Genomic DNA, 19,697 nt, shown 5'->3' with positions numbered 1-19,697 from the left:
ATGGGATTCTCCTGAGCTAAATGTCAAGTGCCATAGCAAAGGGTGATATTTCAGTTTTTTTTTTCTTTTTGATAAATTTGCAAAGTTATCAAATATCTGTTTTTTGCTTTGTCATTTTTTTTTGTAAAAAAAAAAAAACCCAATTTAAAGCATTTCAGCGTAAGGCCGCAACATAACAAAATGTGAAAAAATTAAGGGGACTGAATACTTTCTAAATGCACTGTATATCAGTCTATCACTATTTATAATTATTAAAAAGACTATGAAGGGAACGCAGTAATCCATTAATTTGGATTCAATTTGTTCACTTTTCTCGGCCAAGGATAGTGGATCCACTACTCTAATAAACTGCAAATATCGCCATTCAAAGCCAACACTATAGTGTGTGTCCTCAGACTGATGATGTCACACTATACCAGCTCTGCATAAGAATATTCTGAAATGTTGTAAACATGCCAGGGCCCCTGAGCGCTCAAACAGGAAAGCTTAGTATTCTCACTGATTTTTATGAATGAGAGCGGTGGATGAATCACCACTTCTTTTCAATGTTAGCCAGAAGGCAGCAGCCAGATCCACACACATACACACACAAATGCATGCCTACAGTTTTTGCCCTCCTCATACAAAGCCACCAGACATGGCACATAAACACAGAGGAAAATATGTAGGGAAGAAGATAGAGCTGCATGAGACATACAAAATGAGTGAGAAGAGACAGAGAGACTTGAGTAGGTGTGTGTGTGTAGGTTTTGCAGACGACAAGAGTCTGTATTCTATGAATATGCTCGTTGATGAAAATAAGTCTTATCCAACAAATTCCCTTACAAATATCTACTGAAAAATCCCAAGATTCTCCAGTCATGAATATAAATCACTAACATTAGAGCTATTCAAACAATATTTTGCTATATATCTAATAGTCAATAAAATGTATGCAAATATGCGCAATAAGCATGTCTAAGTATAAAAACCTAAATATGAGAAATCTCATGAATGTATGGAAGGTTGTATTCAGGAACTGTACACTCAATGCATTCTTGCATTACAAACAGCTAGATGAAGTGCAATGGATTGGAAAAAGAAAAGAATGGCGCAAGATGGGACACAACGGCCAAAGATGTCCATCTGAAGCATGTGTACATAGACCAACAAATAAAAAACAGTGGAGACAGAGCGATAACACATCTTGTGTGAACATGTTTTTGTGTTTGTCTGTGATCTTCTTCCATTGTTTTATGCAAATATGCGCAATATGCAATGCAGTTTTTTTCTGCATTTTGTGCAGTAGCTCTGCATTTTTTTTAGATGAAGTGTCAAGTTGTAAGAACTTCAACTTGTGAAAACGCATCTGTGCCTGCATTCTGTAATATTTGTTGATCTGCGCCTATTTATTTACATTCAGTCTGTATGGTTCCATTTATCGGCACCAATAACAGATTTCTGGAACTATCGGTTATCAGCAAAAATCCACACAGATCGTTTTTCCCCATTATGTCCGAAAAGCCCAGTCTGCTCCGATTGGTCAGCTGGCCCAGTCTGTAGTGATTCGTCAACCGCTTTGACCGCGTGTGTCTTAAATGTAACGGCCCTTACCATAACCGAGTTTCAGGCTTCCTGAGCAACTGTAAACACTATTGTAACTACGGTAACAATGGCATCGGTTTTGCCATACCAGTTCAAGCAGTCCTGAGTCTGATAATAAAAGTTTGGAAGAACAAACTGATCGACCCAAACCACCTTCACAAGCACGACTTGAGCAGGACGATTCACAGTGGATAGTTTTAATTTTGTAGCTTTCTTACAAGTACACTGTTGATTATTGTGAAACTAACAAAGCTTCAAGTAAAATACATGTAGTGCATCTACATTAGTAATCTTTTGTTGGAAAGGTGTGTAGATGAACTATTGTTGCCAGAGCTATGAAAGGAGAACAGAGATTTTCTCCCAGTTGGACATTACCGCGGGTATTAGAGAGTTAGTGAGCAAGTTAGCTGTGGACTACCGTGGATAACGGCAGCAACATTACAGCTTGTAATTATAAGTAAACATCCACACTTTACAAATGATAAAGACTCTTGAGATCGACCATTTTGTTACACAATTTTAGGTAAAAGCCAGCCCACAGCTGAATAGTAAACCCTTACCAAAACAATAACATTAAATAGCAAGCTAGCCGAACACTACCGTGGATTGCAGATGTAAAATTATCGTTTGTAAAAATAAATCCATCTCCACACTCAATAACTATTCATGATAGTAAGAACGAAAAACAATCTGCATAATTCTACACAACTGTAGATTAAAAAAAGGGCCTGCAGCTGATTAGCAAAACTATTTTAACACAAAAACATTAGCTAGCAGGTTAGCAGAGGCCTACAGCTCTGCACTGGGTGTACACCATAGCTACAACAAAAAACTCTGCAGATAAATCCACAAATAATCAAGCATATTTACAGGTTGAGATCCTGAAGCACCAGATTGTCCCAACAAAGTGGGAACTGCACCATCTTTCAGGAGTAAACGTCTTGAAAATCCAGCATTGCTTGTCGTTGTACTGCTGAGGAATAGTGATAAAAATACATTTTAACCACTGATTCTTCAATTCATCTGCATTTGGAAGTCCAAACAAAGATGTTTTGCTTTAGCAGCGAACAAAACAGCATCTACTTGACATGGTGACAATACTAACCCAACTCATCCTGGACTTGGCTATAAATACCTTTGTTTGAGGGCGGGCATTATGCAAATTTGTTACATAGTGACAGAGATACTTTACGGAAGAAATGGCAGGACAAAAACCAGGCATTGCATGTAGTTAAGGAGCAGTGTTTTCTGTGGGAGAGAATAACTCCCTTTACGTGGACTTTGTAACTTTGAAGAACTTTTACAAGCACAAACAGCTATATTACATACTAAAGGAAAGCTAAAATCGCAAAAAGCATAATAGGGCCTCTTTATATTGGTTGATTAATTGATGTCTTCCCTAGACATCTGTCTAGGGAAGATTATTAAGTTCCTAATAATGTTATTGGTATTCACTTAATTTATTAAACTTTATTTACTTGCCGAATGCAATTTTTACACAATTTAAATTTTTGGCCCTTGGTGAGTATTTGGACAGACAGACTGAAAAGACAGATGTACAGACAGATAGATGAATAGATAGAATAGATAGATATAAAGATTTCAGACAGACCAGTTTTAGAGAGAGACCAGGTTTACAAGTACCTTGACCTTGACATTGAGGGTGCACTACTTGCAAACGTTTGAGCGTTATATCACAACTCAGTGGATAGTAGGGATGGGCATTCATCAATAATTTGGTATTCGAATATTTAAGCTCATAAAAGCAAATACTCGAATATTCTATTATTTAAATGAAAGTGATTAATGAGAAAGAGACATGGTAAAAAAAAAAAAATTCTCATAAAAGTTGCATCACCCTTTAAAAAACTTCTTATAATATCCAAAACAACCTTATAATAAGTCCTGTGTTTTTTTTTATGTTGAAAACATTTAAACAAGCCATTTGTGAAAACAAAAAAGTATAGAATGAAAGCATTTATGCTCACGCAAAGTGAAGAAAAAGAAACAAACCGCTAATAAATTAGACTAATGTAATTAATCTACAGGAAAAATATAAACACTCGACATTTAATAGTTATGTTTATATTGTATCTCGTGTCAAGTTATTGTTGAGAAAAACAAGAATATTCACATGCTCAGTAAACTATACTCATTTATACACACCAGTTTAAATGATGGAATGTCCCACCACTAGCAAAGTCTTTCTCGGATGCCATGATTGTTGTTTACAGAAGCGTCGCGGGGAGCTACGGGGATGCTGCTTTCTGACGAGCTGCACATATATGGGAGTAAAGAGTACACCGCTTATACAGTACATATGAACAGGAACCCAGCTTTCTCGCAGTAAGCCACATTCTCGCAATAGCCCGCTATTTGGTGTCCATCTAAACAAACTGACAGAACCGTTTGCTCAACAAATGTGATCAACTTGTGTCCACACTCAACAGCGCCAACAAGTGCATTCTGTTATAACTGCGAGTTTTAGTTCATGTGTTCAGGATTTATGTCACAGTATATATGGTCAGCAAAGAAAAACTTTGTGAAATTTGAATAGTATTTTAAATTTTCGAATTATTATTGCATAACGAATACACAAGTCTTCGGCTACTCGTGCACATCTAGCAGATAGACAGCAGATTGTCTAACTTCCATAGACTGGAGTTATCTCGATAAATCCAGACTAAAATTACACACACATACACAAAAAAAAAAACTTCATTACACACTCATTACTAAATACTAAAGGTTTGAACAAGTACATTTTAGTCGTTAGAGAGTGTTATCTGAGCTGATCTGTACTTTACACAGTAAAGCCACAATCTGCGTATTATGTGGCACAGCTGAGGAATGTGAACAATTCCAGATATGTCAGCCATAGTGGATTTAAAAAGGTTTGATCAGGAAATGAGCTAGCCTTCAGGCTACAATAAGAGTTTGTGTTGTTGTTTGGGGTTGTAGACCTGACCATGAAGCCTGGCGGCTTAAGTCTACCCTGAACTCGTGTTATCCAACGGTCCTCTCCCTCTCCCCTCTCTGGTCTGGGGTGGGTGGGTGGGTGTGTTTTTTGGGGGAAGTCATGCTTGTCTGGAACAGATTGACCTGAGGGACCAATTCATACCAGGCCACAGAGTAGGTGCAGTCATGAAATTCGCTTGCGCGCACGCACACACGCACACACGCACACACACACACACACACACAAAGAGCAAGAACACACGATGTCAGCAAGGCCACAACCGAGCAAACAACTGGATGGGCCACTAGAGTAACAGGCAGGCGGGTGGTGGGGCCAGGAGAGTAAACAGTAAGGGCTGTCTTACAGCTAGAGCTGTTAACTGCTCACGATAAGAGCCCCGTATGAGAGAAAGAGAGGAGGAAATTGCCATAAAACTCTTGAGAGGGGGCAGTAAAAGAAAAACAACAGACCAAATGTGGAAAAGGAGGAGAGGTTTGTGGGGAGGACGGAGGGGATTTAGGGGGGTTGACAGTTTGTTCCCCTTCGTCGAGGAAGTAGCGGGAGTCTTGTTTTGTGCTTGTATACTTGACAGTTCTGTGACATTTTCTCCTTAGCACTTTGTCTCACATGCACACGGAAGACCCCCACTATGGGATCAATTCCATGCCACATATATTTGCAAAAATATAAAGTATTGCAAAATAAAAGAAAGTTTTGCAAAACAAAAAAAGTATTGAGCAAACAAAAAAAAAAATTTTAAAACAAAAATTAAGTATCACAAACGTAAAATAAAGTATCGAGAGAAAAAAGAAAGTTTTGCAAACAGAAATAATTGCAAAATATAAATAAAATATAGCAAAAATCAAGATGTAATTAATTGCAAAATCAATGACTGTTGTAAAATAATCTAAAGATCTTTTATCCTTTTTTTTATCTCTGCAACAGATTTTTAGGCAGCAATGATTTTGCCACACATCTTTTTCTTTGTAACCTAAAATAATCTGCTCCTTTTAATCTGCATTTCCATCACGTGTGAGCTCGTGATACCGTTTTGCCTTTGCGCTTCACTTTTCTCTGCGTTTCACTTTATGGCACTGTTTTGACGTGGGGGTGGAGTCAGGGGATTGGGGCGTGTACAACGGGCTCAGTGATGGCTCTCTGGAAGTTACGTCATTAGCTTGAGACACGGATCAAACATCATGGCTGAGCAAACGCATGCAGGTGGATCTCAGGTATATAAAGTTGATTGTTTAAGGAAACTCATTTTAAAATATTCAATGGGGTATACCCGTCAAGTGAATTTTTAAGACAACGGTTTAATTTTGAAAAAAATGCCTGTACTTTTTGTCAAATTGACAGAGACGTTCTGATCATCTTTTTTTCTCGTTTTTCTTCAAATACTTTTTGGGAAAATATGTCTTATTGGTTGGAATCAGAGATAAAAAAGGATAAAAGATCTTTAGATTATTTTACAACAGTCATTGATTTTTGCGATTAATTGCATCTTGGTTTTTGCTATATTTTATTTATATTTTGCAATTCTTTATTTTTGTTTGCAAAACTTTATTTTTTTCTCTCGATACTTTATTTTACGTTTGTGATACTTAATTTTTGTTTTAAAAATTGTTTTTTTTTGTTTGCTCAATACTTTTTTTGTTTTGCAAAACTTTATATTTTTGCAAATATATGTGGCATGGAATTGATTCTATACCCCTCCTATTCCCGCCGTTAACCAACTTAGCATGGCAAAATACCTCTGGAGACAAAGAGCAGACACACACACAAGACACACACATAAACAAATCATACCAACAGTCACCACCAGACTGCTTCGTTTAGACTTGCTAGAGCAACAGTTCCACACAACTCTCTCAGTTTAAGTAATAAGACCAAACTAATTACATACAAAAGATCACTAGTAAAAATTCTTCAATTTTGAATTAATTTCTAATTTGATGCACATTTTAACAAAAAAATTGACATGAATTTCATATTTGGTATGTCCTTCATTTACTTTACAGCATGCACTCAAGCTGTAAAGTCTACGCAAAAGAGATGATACTCTGTGTTAATCCCGCTTGATTTGTAAATGTTCTAAAGACCATACTGTGCTTCAATGGAAGCAATGAAACCTGACCTTCTATACAAAGGAGTTAACATGGTTAATTTGCTTATATTTGAATAGTGACCTAGAAATAGAGAAGAATCTTCAATATTTCTTCTTCATTTTACATCATAACATTCATTTATTTTAGATTTTTCAAAATCCTAAAATTTATATGCCCAGGTTTTAAATTTTAATGTGGTCTCCGACTTTTAGAACCCACTGTTTTTGCTGGAAATAGACTTAACAGACATAATCTGTCTTTCACATCAGTTTATATCTGAAAGAAGTGGATTATGATTTCATTATCATCTGAGTTCAATTATCTGAAGCATAAGCAGGTCAGCAAACATCCTGACAGATCCAGGCAGCGTGAAGACAAACAGCATTGCAAATGGAAATTGCATAACAAATGGAAAGTCCATACACTCCAGACCCCCATGCAATCAAACAAAGAGGTGACAGTAACAAGTGCATGCAAGAACAGGCAAGGAATGTTTTAATGTACTTACATTTCAAAAGAAAGAAAAAAGAAAAGGAAAACAATAGTGCTGCTGTGGACACCACCATCTCATTACAAACACAGAGGGTCTGTTCCAAAACTTGGAAAGCAACCTCCAGAAGCAGCACTTGAAGACATCATAGATGCGCTCCCAACGCAAAGGCTGCTCCAAAAGGTAGGCACCTTAATTATGTTGCCTCCTAAGATATCTCTTTTTTATCATCATATGTATTATTAGGCAATCCTAGGTAGGCAATCCCAGAATGCACCATGAAAAGCTCAGTGGAAAAAGAAATCCAAGATGACGGACAAAGCGAGAGAAACTAGGACTGCTATTTGAATGACGAGTTGCTACATATGGAGAGTGTTTCAAAACTGTCCCTAATGAGACTCCATTTCAGTTTGGATGCTGCCTTAGAAGACAGCTGCCTGCCTATATAGGCAAGAGATTGCAAGGCAGCTCAATAGGTTTTGGAACAGTCCAGATTCTCTTTCTGAGGCACGCACACACACAAAGCTGATTGTGGATTGGTTGTTGACAGCAACTCTTGCTGCAGTAATTAGAGAGAGAGGACTGTTCCAAATTGACTTCAAAACCACTGCTGCCCTTGAAGAAACATCTGTGTGCAAGAAAAACAAGGCAATTATGCTGAGGTGTGACTGTCCTCCACAGAGAGCCAGACACCGATTGACACTCAGAGGCTACGCCACCATCAAACCAAACTTCATCGGAGTCATCGCTCATAAGTGCTCCCAGAAATGCCCATCAGTCATTTTACATCTAATTAGCAGATATGTAAATGTTTAGTAAAATACTGTCATTTATCATTATGCTTCAGATTACATTATACATATTGTGTCAAATTTTGCTTTGTTTAAGATAACAACATGTCCCCCACACCATAGTTTTAGTCCCAAACAAAGGTTTGTCTGATTGACAAATGCTTTGTGAATTGTTTAAAGGGTTAGTTCACCCAAAAATGAAAATTCTCTCATGATTTACTTACCTTTAAGCCATCCCAGATGTGTATGACTTTCATTCTTCAGCAGAACCGAGGTGAACATTTTTATAATTAAAACATTTATAACTTTAAATCTTTGCTTCCAGACAGCACTGTATTGCTGTTTGAAATGGCACAACTCTCGCGTGACGTTCGTTTCTTTGTTGTATACAAAGCAAACGCTTCCGACTTCTCGCATGAATGCACAATTGAGCTTACGTCACTGATGTGTCGACTACAGGCAGGAAGCGATATTTTAAAGTTAATAAAGTTTTAATTATCGATTAATTTTTTTACAAAACCTATTTGCTTCAGAGTACATTACTTGATCAACTGGAGACATGTAGATTACTTTTATGCTGCATAAATATGCCTTTTGGACAGTCAAATAGACAGCAGTTTAATGGCACCTTTTTATTTGCATTGTATGGACAAAAAGAGCAGAAATGTGCTCATAAAAATGTTCACCTCGGTTCTGCTGACACATCTAGGATGGCTTAAAGGTAAGTAAATCATGAGAGGATTTTCATTTTTGTGTGATCTAACACTTTAAATGGGTTGTTAAAAATAACGATGTGTGTATGAATCGTATATCCTTTACTTCATCGCACATGTCACCCAAGTTTTTAGTAAGATTGTATCTATGTAGTTCTTCTCACTAATCTTTCAAGCCAATGTTAAGGTTGGGAATACAGCATTCCCAACCCATTTTACTTCCTTAATGTGATGAATGAGTGAAACTCATTTTTATTATATATTCAGCGAGACAAAATATAGATGGAACTTGATTTTAAATGACAGCTGCTTGAAAGCAGCATAGTCTCATATCAACTCATAATAATATGTACGAGATTGTCAAATCGTAAGATATTGTATGACTTCGCAGATACAAAAAGGTCAGACTTTTAGACCAACAAATCAGCAAACAGAATTTCAAATCGATACAATGCTGCCATTAAATTCTAGCTAGCCTCCTATTCTACATGATATTTTAAGAAAGGAAACATCTGTGAAAATGTTTGTTAAATTTGGTTTGTGTCACTGAAATGAAAGTTTGTTGAAAGTAATCCAGAGCACATCGCAAGCGATCTAGTAACAGCTGCACCCTGTTTGATTGACAGACGGCATATGTGTGTGTGCTGAACATGCGCGTGTTATGAAAATGCTCACTCTAATGCGCACCTGAATGGTCAAATACATTTCAAAATTCTGCCAAAATGCCCGTCTTGGTGAGGTATTCATGTAAACACAGAGCGTGATGTCTAAAGTGAACGTAAACAGCGGAGGAATAAGGCAGATATGTATTAAAATTTCAGACTTGTAAGTATAAATGTATTAATAGATCTGCTGCTGTCTAGTGTGTCATTATAATACTCAAACAAACATAACAAGAAAACAAAATAACACTCACTGCTCTTGACTGAGTAACTTTAGTAGCTTTAAAAAGTATGAATGTATTATTATCATACAGTGAAGACCAGTAGTATTTTTATGTTGCATTTAATTCTGAATGTTTACTTGAATATTTGATACTGCTGTTAAAAATCCCTGAATTTTCTTAATTTGTATTCTTTGTTCTATTATTTTTTTTGCTGAGTTGTATTGTTATATATTTCGAATTGTTTACTAGTCTTGAATAATTACTTGAAACCAATCTTCCATAATTAACATATTAGTTATTGTTATTATTAATTGTGGTTTTAATGCTGGTATTGAGAATCGTCAAATTTCACTACAGACTGCTGAAATTTTGGTATTGTAATAATGTAAAGCCTTTATTGCACATGGTAGCTCTTGCTGCAATAACATGATGAAAAAGTAGATCTCATTCCATAGAACTACGAGCACTCCTGCTGTAAATGATGGTGATGGAGGCTTTGCTTTATTTGACAACCATATGTGACATAAAATAATTATCATATGACAATAGCCTCCACTCCAACCCAGTGCAGTTTACATTTCTGTCACAGAGAAAATGCAAGAGTTGATTGCATAGGTACACTATTAGGTTGGCCATCAGTCATAATTTTAGAAAAACATAAAGCATCAACTTTGACATGTTACTTTTTAGTTTAGTTTAGGGTTTGGGTAAGGGTTAAAACTTTATGTTTAGGTTAAGGTTTGGCTTATGGGGTTAAACTTGTTCAAATTGTAATATCATTATTTTCTTTGAACAAATCATTCACCAGGTATGTGTATTAAGAAAGTAAATGGGGTCTATCTTGATTTCATATTGCCTTAGTTCATATTGCCTCAACATGAGAAAACAATTCTGCAGAGGAAGTTTGGATGCCCCGCACTTCCCCTGTGTATCCTCGCTGTCTATCTCATCAACATTTGTGCTTCTCACAAACACAACAAGCTGACGACAGCTCATAAAGCATAGGAAAATGTTGGGGGGGTTTCATAGACAAATTGTAGATTCTTTTGAAGTTTTATATGGAAACACAGATGGGAAGTGTACACAATTGGGCAGGTGGCGGGTCACTGCTTGTTCCAGTAAGTTCTTTGGAGAACATAGATCAATCAGCCTGACCATTAGTAAGTCCTTTCTGCTTTGACTACCAGTCGCTGTCTTTGTTGGAGTGTTGTGCTGTTTGAGCCTTGGATACAGGTGACTCACACTGCCCCCACCTCCACACCTCTGCAAAGGCAAAAACACAGCATTCAGATGCAACATTACCATATTGAACAGGTGTGAAGGGGAGCAAGTGCTGACATGATGTGGGCGGGATTGCCAGGAAGAGACTGTATCAGCAGCACATAGGGGAGTCACTGCAAAAAAGGGCACTCAATCACTACTGTGGATTAAATCCTCTGGTAGGATCACAGAAAGGAGCAGCAGCACCTCCATACTTTCCTCAAACGTGTCATGGGCATTATTGTTGAAATCAAAGAATTCGAATTGCAACAACAAACAATCCAGCTGTAACGGAGCACATTTCTAAAGAGGCTCCATTTCCTCTGTTTGTTTTCTGGTGACGGGAATGGGGAAGGGGGGCTGAGACTACAGATCTCTTGAAGGCTAGGGGTGGAAAAACACTCCTCTGTTCTCATCCATTATGCTTTTCTCACCATTCTTGTATGCATGGGAGAGGAAGAGGGAGCAAACATGCATAAATCACAAAAGTTTTTGCCAGTCATTCACAGTCAGATGTAAGGGACATGGTAGCATTCATCTCTACGGACCTGCTGGCTATAAAGATAAAAAGTCACAGTAGTAGTTATTTTAGCACCAGCCAGATGATTTGCTCGCATTTTCTAGTCTCATCCAAAAAAGTGGGGTTTGGTGCATCAAAGTACAGTTGAGGTATAACCAAAAGAAGATCTCATGTAAAAAAATTAACTTTTAACATTTTAAAAAACAAATGTATAAATACAGAAGTACAAAAATATGCAAAAAAATATAAATTAAGCAGTGATTCAATTGATTTAAGAGTGCAATTACAAACAAATGTAAAGAACAAATAGCACATTTTGGGTTTTAAAACATACTGTATAAAGGAAAGTATTTATTATCCTCCCTTATTTTCTGTCTAAAGCTCCTAACAGAACTCCACCCAAGGTCACACATTTTTGTTTTTGATGAAGGGAGACCAAGTAAAGGACCTTCCATCCTCCGCTAATGGCAAGGTCTTTAATGAATTGCTAGACAGTCAACCCATAACTCTCTCAACAAAACAAAGATTACACTAACCAAATATTTACCTAACTAGGCCCTGCCAAAGAGACAGTCCTCTAGTTCCCAAGCAAAGCAAACAGTATCCTTTCCATCGGTTTAGCCAAACTCATGCAATGCAATTTTATCGTCTATTCATTTCACTAATTCAAATTCCATGTGAACCAATGCCATGTTAAATGCCAGCATGTGTGAAACCATCCGAAGTGAAAACAGATTCGGAGGCCTGGCCTAATCAGCGGGTTCTTACCTTTCTGGCAGTGGTTCGAAGTCCAGCAGCGGTAGCTGTAGTTGTCATTGAAGCTGGTCCTTATGCACTGCGGCCTATCTTCCATTATACCTGGACAAACATCTCCACACTCTTTGGATAGCTTGTTCCCAGCAATGTAGTTGTTAAACTCTGCATCCATAATGAGTGACCAGTCGACCGAGTCCAAGTAGCAAAGCTCCGGGTTCTTCTCGATTCTAATGGCCCCTCTGGTGATGTTCCTTAGGCTGTAAAGGCCGATATCTTTCAGGCTGGTCATTTCAAAGATGACCAGGGCATAGTTGTAGAACAGGTTACGTCCTCGGATGACACTGAGGTTGGGAAAGAGCACACTAAGGCTGTCCAGGCCAGAGACACGGAAAAGGAGAAGGTAGTCTGTGATCATGGTCAGTTTGGGGAAGGATAAGGTGCGAAAGTGCTCCTGGTTGAGGTTATTGTTCTTGTCACCAATGAGGAGGATATGCAAGTAGCCTTCTACCACTGTGCAGTGCTCCAGCTTCTTGAACTCACTGATGTCATTGCGAATATCAATGTGAGGACCACAGACTGTAAAGGAAAAAGAAAAAATAGTAGTTAGTAGAGATGCACCGATCGACCGGCCAGGGACCGGAATTAGACGATTTTCCACATGCTCTGCCCGGACCGGTGACCGGCCGGTCAGCCTCACGTCTTTCCGATTCCAAGCCATTCCGTTTTGTTGCCAGCGGCGAAGGCAATAACGTCACAGCCGCACGTAAACATGTCATTGGCGTGGAAGATCTTCACTGTGTGAGTGAAGAATACATAAGTTCTAAATTTGTAATAACTGTAAGGCCAAAGTAAACCGTGGGGGAACCACCACAATACCTTTCGGTTCAACAAACCTAATTAGACATTTAAAACATCATCACCCAGCTGAAAATGCCCATTTTAAAAAAGAAGCTAAAAAGTGAAAGCGGCTAAAGCTAGCTAGAGCTCAGAGCCAGCCACAAGTCAGCAGCCTCTCCTATCTTTCCTTGGAATGAGCAGCGAAAAGACCAAAGCAATTATGAGGAAAATTATGGAATTCATGGCCCTGGATGACCAGCTGTTCTCCATAGTTGAGGACAGAGGGTTCAGAAATCTGATAAATTTCCTCGATACAGTGTAGGAGGTACTTTCCGACATCGCGTTGCCCGAGTTGTTTAATCTCGTGTCATGCCTGTTATCTGTAAACATTTGGGTACACAAATCCGGGAGAGGGGAAGTGGGGTGCTGGATGGCAGAGGCAGGCTAAATACATGTCAAATTGTGGCGTTGTGATTTAATGTGCAGAGTAACGTAATTTTTCCCACCATGTCCGATATTAAAATCAGTGCGACACACATTGCAAAAGGCGTGGGCATTGTCGATATGGCTTCGGGATATCAAATTAAATTCTTCCATCCATCTGTTGTTAAATTTACATGGATATTTTGTTTTTTTTCACCGGAGCACCAGCTGAGTCTTCTCCTCCCATCTACCAGTGATGCTTGATTTAACATCCCGCATCTACTACCTGCGCAGATATCAACAGTGCAAATGGGTTGTTGGTTGCCAGGTTGAGGTCACAAATTATTTGTAATTTGTATGACGTGTCGATTGTGTGAGTAGGATGCGTTTCATTCAAGATCTGGCAACTGGACCACCTTGGAATAATATATTGATGTGATTATTCATATAACGTGGTTTGGGCCATACAAATTACGAGAGTTTTTTTGGGAGGAATAACAAAACGGGAGACTCCCGGGAAAAACGGGAGTGTTGACAGGTATGTTACAAGCCGATCCCTAAGCAGCAATCAGTTTGATTGATCAACTGATATTTGGACATCTAATGTAAGTTGAGCGTATTGGACACTTCAGTTTTTCAGATATTTGGAATTGTTTTGTTAGACGAGTTATAAAGAGAAAAAGGTCAATTTATAAAAATAGTGGAAAATGACATCTGTTATATAAAGCAACTCATTTGCAGTTAATTGTTATTTCTACCTCTTTCCAGTCACAGAGCACTTTGTTTTGAGAGTTGTTTAAGTGAGAGAAGATCCTGTAACTTAGTGCAGTTTGGGGGAAATTGTAATGTTTAATAATTTATTTTATTATGAAAATAAAATTTTGCATTGAAGAAAGGTAGATTTTGTTTGTATATGCGGTCAATAATAGTTCTTAGAAAGAAAATCGGAATCGAAAAAAATCTGTATTGGCAGGTCACACTTGCAAGAAATCGGAAATCGGGATCGGCCAAGAAAATTGCAATCGGTGCATCTCTAGTAGTTAGATCCTTAAAATATAACACGATGACACGTTATATAAACATTGCTACTGTATAGTCTCATTTAAGTGAGCATTCATCTAATACACCAAAACTAAAGTTTGAAAATGTAATTTTTTGCTTTTTAGGCTTCTTTATTAAACATACACCACAGAGGATTTATAATTTAATTTGTCCATAGACATTAACAAAATACCATTATTGAGCATGTAAATAAAACATCTGCATTCAAAACCGTGTACCTGCCTTACTCTGAGTCACTACGGTAAGCATAAAATAAAAATTTTACATTAAGAGCTGTTGGGTTCGATTGGTGGGAAATTGTAGGCTTCGATTATTCATCCTGTGCATGCTTTGAAAGGCAAAGGTTATGTGCAACATGTATTTAACACTTTTTCAGCTGACTTCTTCCTTATAATATTTGCTTACGCATTGTGTCATGTGTACTTGGATAGACAGGTAAAGACTGACACTCCACTACACATAAACCAGCTGTAGCTCGATTATAGCTGCACATGTAAACATTTTGAATGACTCTTGGTGTAGCTAGCCATATTTGCTCTGATATGATGGTCATAGGCAACCATGGGTATACCTAAAACCATCAGATATATCCGTTCAAAAGAGCAGCGCCGAAGCACAACTGATGTAAAGAAACTAATAAAATGCTCCTCTGCAAGTAGCTTGCAGTTTTGTGTCAATGACAGCCCAGAATTCTATCATGTACCTGTAGAATACCATCAACATTTTCTTTTTTTACTTTAATTTCTTTATTGATGTTAATAAAATCACATTCTCTTAAAAAAAACAACAACAACAACAACAACAGCTCAAGTAAAGCATGCTGCAGGTGGTGGCAGCTACGGAAGCATGACTCTTGAAGCGAGTTAGATGTATCCGCTGTCACTCAAGATGAGCAAGGGACAGCTGAAATATAATCTCTGAGAATGTGCTTAAATTACAGAAGCTTAAAAAAGGGATCTGCATTATCCTATGCGAGTTATCCTATATAACAATCTGTCAGTCTAATACTACCAGATTTAGGATGCACCATGTCACAAATTCATAGCTGAGGTAAATGTTGCTGATCATTTTTCTGTTTAACCGAGTGATAAGGAGTTTTCCTAAACCACAAAAGGGCAACTCATGCATGCAAAGAAAATACACAGAGAAGACATTTCTTTAAGATTTTAAATAAATGAAAAAGCAGAGACATTAAAGAAATTCCTTGCATATTTAATATGATAAACAAACGAATGAAGTACCATTGCTCTTATACTCTTGTATATTGCTCTTTTTTTAGACTCATACACATAGCCCATGGTTTATTTCTGAATATGTTTTCTAATTTTATCTGTCATTTACTACTGTTGGGGTGATAATTCACTACCTGCTTTTGCTAACCAGCTCATTTAATTAGCATAATCTAGATTATGAACATAATCAAACAAACTCCGTGTGTGGCATGGGATGAAAGACTGTCAAATATATTGGATTTAACCAACAAATATGATCTATGTTTGCATGAATATTACTTTAAAGACCTATTAAGACTTATATCTAAGTCTTAAAGAACTAGTTAAAGCACTAGTTTACCTGAAGATGAAAATTATATCATAATTTACTCACACACAATTTGTTCCCAACCCATGACTTTCTTTCCAATGGAATTGGAAATACATAAATTATGACATCATTTTTATTTTAGTGCAAACTATCAGCAATAAGCAAATGCCAAAACTCTTAAGAGATAACATATTTAAAGAGTAGCATTAGCTAACAAAAGCGACATTGTACTGACCATTATCAAAGGTCAAGATGATTACATATTCACTTCAGACCATCTACAGTGAGAGGATGAGTAATTTGCATCTCAATAATAAAACAAATTTTGAATAGTGACTCCCTCGTGTAAGGTTATGACTGTGTCCTGAAAAGGGGAGGCGATCAGGAGAAAAATTGTCTTGACATATGAGCTCCTTTGCCTAAACCTGTTATGTTCTTAGAGTGGCTTAGGTCACCTTCTAAGATACAATATCACAGGGCCACAGTTATGAGACGAATTATTATTTTTTCTGCTGCCATCTATAATACTGTGCAAAAGTCTTAGACATAGAAGATGTTTCAAAAAAACATTAATCTTAAAATAGTTATTTATATCTTCATCTTTAGTGTGTCAATAGGAAATATACATTTTAGACTCCCAAACATTCCTTTGCAAATAGAATAGAAGAACAGGGAGCCCTGCAACAGATGGCATGACCCTCACAGAGCCCCCCACTGAACATCGAGTCAGTCTGAGATTACATGGAGTGACAGAAGAAATTGAATAGAAGAACAATGGCGAATTCTCCAAGAAGCTTTGAATATCCTATCAGCCAACAACCAAGAAAAACTGTGTCCAGGTGTACTTAAGGGAGTTGGTCACACCAAATATTAAAATAGCTTTATGTTTACTGGAATTTGTATGACGTTAATTGAGACATCCTTACAATGATACATTTTTCATTAGTGCCTAAAACCTTTGCATACTCACTGAGCACTTTATTAAGAACACTATGGGCCTAATAAAGTGCCTGAAGTGATCTTCTGCTGTTGTAGACATCTGCCTCAAGGTTCTATGTTTTGTGCATTCTGAGATGGTTATCCGAGTTGCTGTAGCCTTTCTGTCAGCTAGAATCAGTCTGTCCATTCTCTGTTGGCCTCACTCATCAACAAAGCATTTCCATCCACAGAACTGCCGCTCACTGGATGTTGTTGTTTTATTTTTTATTTTTTTTAATATAAACTATAGAGACTGTTGTGTGTGAAAATCCCAGGAGATCAGCATTTACAGAAATACTCAAAACCAGCCCGTTTGGCACCAACAATCATGCCATTGTTGAAATCAATGAGATCATCTTTTTTCCTCATTCTGATGGTTGACGTGAACATTAACTGAAGCACCTGAACCCTATCTGTGTGATTTTATGCACTGCACTGCTTCAACACGATTGGCTGCTTAGGTAACGAATAAGTGGGTGTACAGGTGTTCCTAATCAAGTTCTCAGTTGGTTAAAATAACAACACACCCACCCCAAAAAATCCAACAACCTTATCAATCTGCTTTTACAACTGGGACCAAAATAGGCCAATGCGAGTCTCAGAAGACTGTGAACTTTTTAGTAGTGTGAGATGGTCAAAATTTCAACAGTCTGAGACCGCCTAGGATGCACTAATCTGATAGAAGTGGAAACGGCTTTTCCTGACACTAATTTCCTGCAAAAAATTAAACCTGTTTGAATTTACTCCATAAATGGTGTGCCAAAAATAGTAAACGTATTGTTCAAAAAGATGAATGGTCCTTATTTGCTCCTGACAGTGTATCACACTCATCCAAATTTAGATCGGAAATGATTGCACCCCAAGAAAACAGTATTTGCTTTTCCATATCATCGCAAATGCCACAGGGCTGTACTTGGAAGTTATGGAGTTGCATGTCTCCTTTGTTTCATTGCAGAATTTTCTTCTCCTCAACAATCCCGAGAGAGAGAGAGAGAGAGAGAGAGAGAGAGAGAGAGAGAGAGAGAGAGAGAGAGAGAGAAGAACTGGAGAGACTCAAACACAAAGACTAATTTGTTTGTTGATAAAGAGAAACTTTAGTCTTCAGTTCCGGATGATTCCATTAATAAATTCAGATGGTCTGGCAAGAGACAAAGAGGGAGACAGAATGGTGAGATATGGTGTCTGTCAGTTAAATTAAGCGACAGGGCTCCCTACAACTAATTTCAAACCAAAGAAGCACGTCAAATAAGCAAAGAATTTATGAATTTATATGCATTAAGCAAACTTGCATTTCTACACATAAATAAAAATGGGCATTTGAGAAGCTGACGTCCTGTGACATGACATGCTTCACTATTTTAAACAGATTTTTCTATTCTATTTTTTATAACTGATATGCCTACAATTTTTAAAAGCACGTATTAATTGAGAGACTACATGGAATGTGAAAAAAACTAAATTGTTACAGCAGTTACAGAACCTAAAATATAAACCCTTTCCTAAAGCATTCATATTAATTTATATAAATTCTTGATTTTGCAAAAAAAAATTAATTATTTTATATATATATATATATATATACAGCATCTCACAAAAGTGAGTACACCCCACACGTTTTTGTAAATATTTGATTATATCTTTTCATGTGACAACACTGAAGAAATGACACTTTGCTACAATGTAAAGTAGTGAGTGTACAGCTAGTATAACAGTGTAAATTTGCTGTCCCCTCAAAATAACTCAACACACAGCCATTAATGTCTAAACCGCTGGCAACAAAAGTGAGTACACCCCCAAGTGAAAATGTCCAAATTGGGCCCAAAGTGTCAATATTTTGTGTGGTCATTATCATGCTGGAATACTTCCCCGCGGCCCAGTATTTGAAGGGAGGGGATCATGCTCTGCTTCAGTATATCACTGTACATGTTGGTATTCATGGTTCCCTCAATGAACTGTAGCTCCCCAGTGCCGGCAGCACTCATGAAGCCCCAGACCATGACATCCACACCACCATGCTTGACTGTAGGCAAGACACACTTGTCTTTGAACTCCTCACCTGGTTTCCGCCACACATGCTTGACACCATCTGAACCAAATAAGTTTATCTTGGTCTCATCAGACCACAGGACATGGTTCCAGTAATCCATGTCCTTAGTCTGCTTGTCTTCAGCAAACTGTTTATGGGCTTTCTTGTGCATCATCTTTAGAAGAGGCTTCCTTCTGGGACGACAGCCATGCAGACCAATTTGATGCAGTGTGCGGCGTATGGTCGGAGCACTGACAGGCTGACCCCCCACCCCTTCAACCTCTGCAACAATGCTGGCAGCACTCATACGTCTATTTCTCAAAGACAACCTCTGGATATGACGCTGAGCACGTGCATTTACATTCTTTGGTCGACCATGGCGAGGCCTGTTCTGAGTAGAACCTGTCCTGTTAAACCGCTGTATGGTATTGGCCACCATGCTGCAGCTCAGTGTCAGGGTCTTGGCAATCTTCTTATAGCCTAGGCCATCTTTATGTAGAGCAACAATTCTTTTTTTCAGATCCTCAGAGTGTTCTTTGCTATGAGGTGCCATGTTTAACTTTCCAGTGACCAGTTTGAGGGAGTGTGAGAGTGATGACACCACATTTAACACACCTGCTCCCCATTCACACATGAGACCTTGTAACACTAACGAGTCACATGTCACCGGGAAGGGAAAATGGCTAATTGAGACTAATTTGGACATTTTCACTTAGGGGTGCACTCACTTTTGTTGCCAGCTAGGGCTGGGACAACGCGTCG

At 37.9% G+C, this 19,697-nt stretch overlaps 1 protein-coding gene across 1 annotated transcript in view; it reads right to left on the bottom strand.

Annotated features, from left to right (window-relative positions):
* Positions 1-19,697, bottom strand: part of LOC127661463 (insulin-like growth factor 1 receptor) — a 166,381-nt gene that overhangs the window by 128,831 nt on the left and 17,853 nt on the right. Inside the window, exon 2 of the mRNA XM_052152201.1 lies at positions 12,080-12,643. Coding sequence (XP_052008161.1) covers positions 12,080-12,643 — 564 coding nt within the window. The remainder of the gene's footprint in view (positions 1-12,079; positions 12,644-19,697) is intronic.

Source organism: Xyrauchen texanus, chromosome 21 (genome assembly GCF_025860055.1).
Source record: "Xyrauchen texanus isolate HMW12.3.18 chromosome 21, RBS_HiC_50CHRs, whole genome shotgun sequence".
Lineage (NCBI taxonomy): Eukaryota > Metazoa > Chordata > Actinopteri > Cypriniformes > Catostomidae > Xyrauchen > Xyrauchen texanus.
The sequence above is the reverse complement of the archived record's forward strand: the minus strand, read 5'-3'. Positions and strand labels throughout refer to the sequence as shown.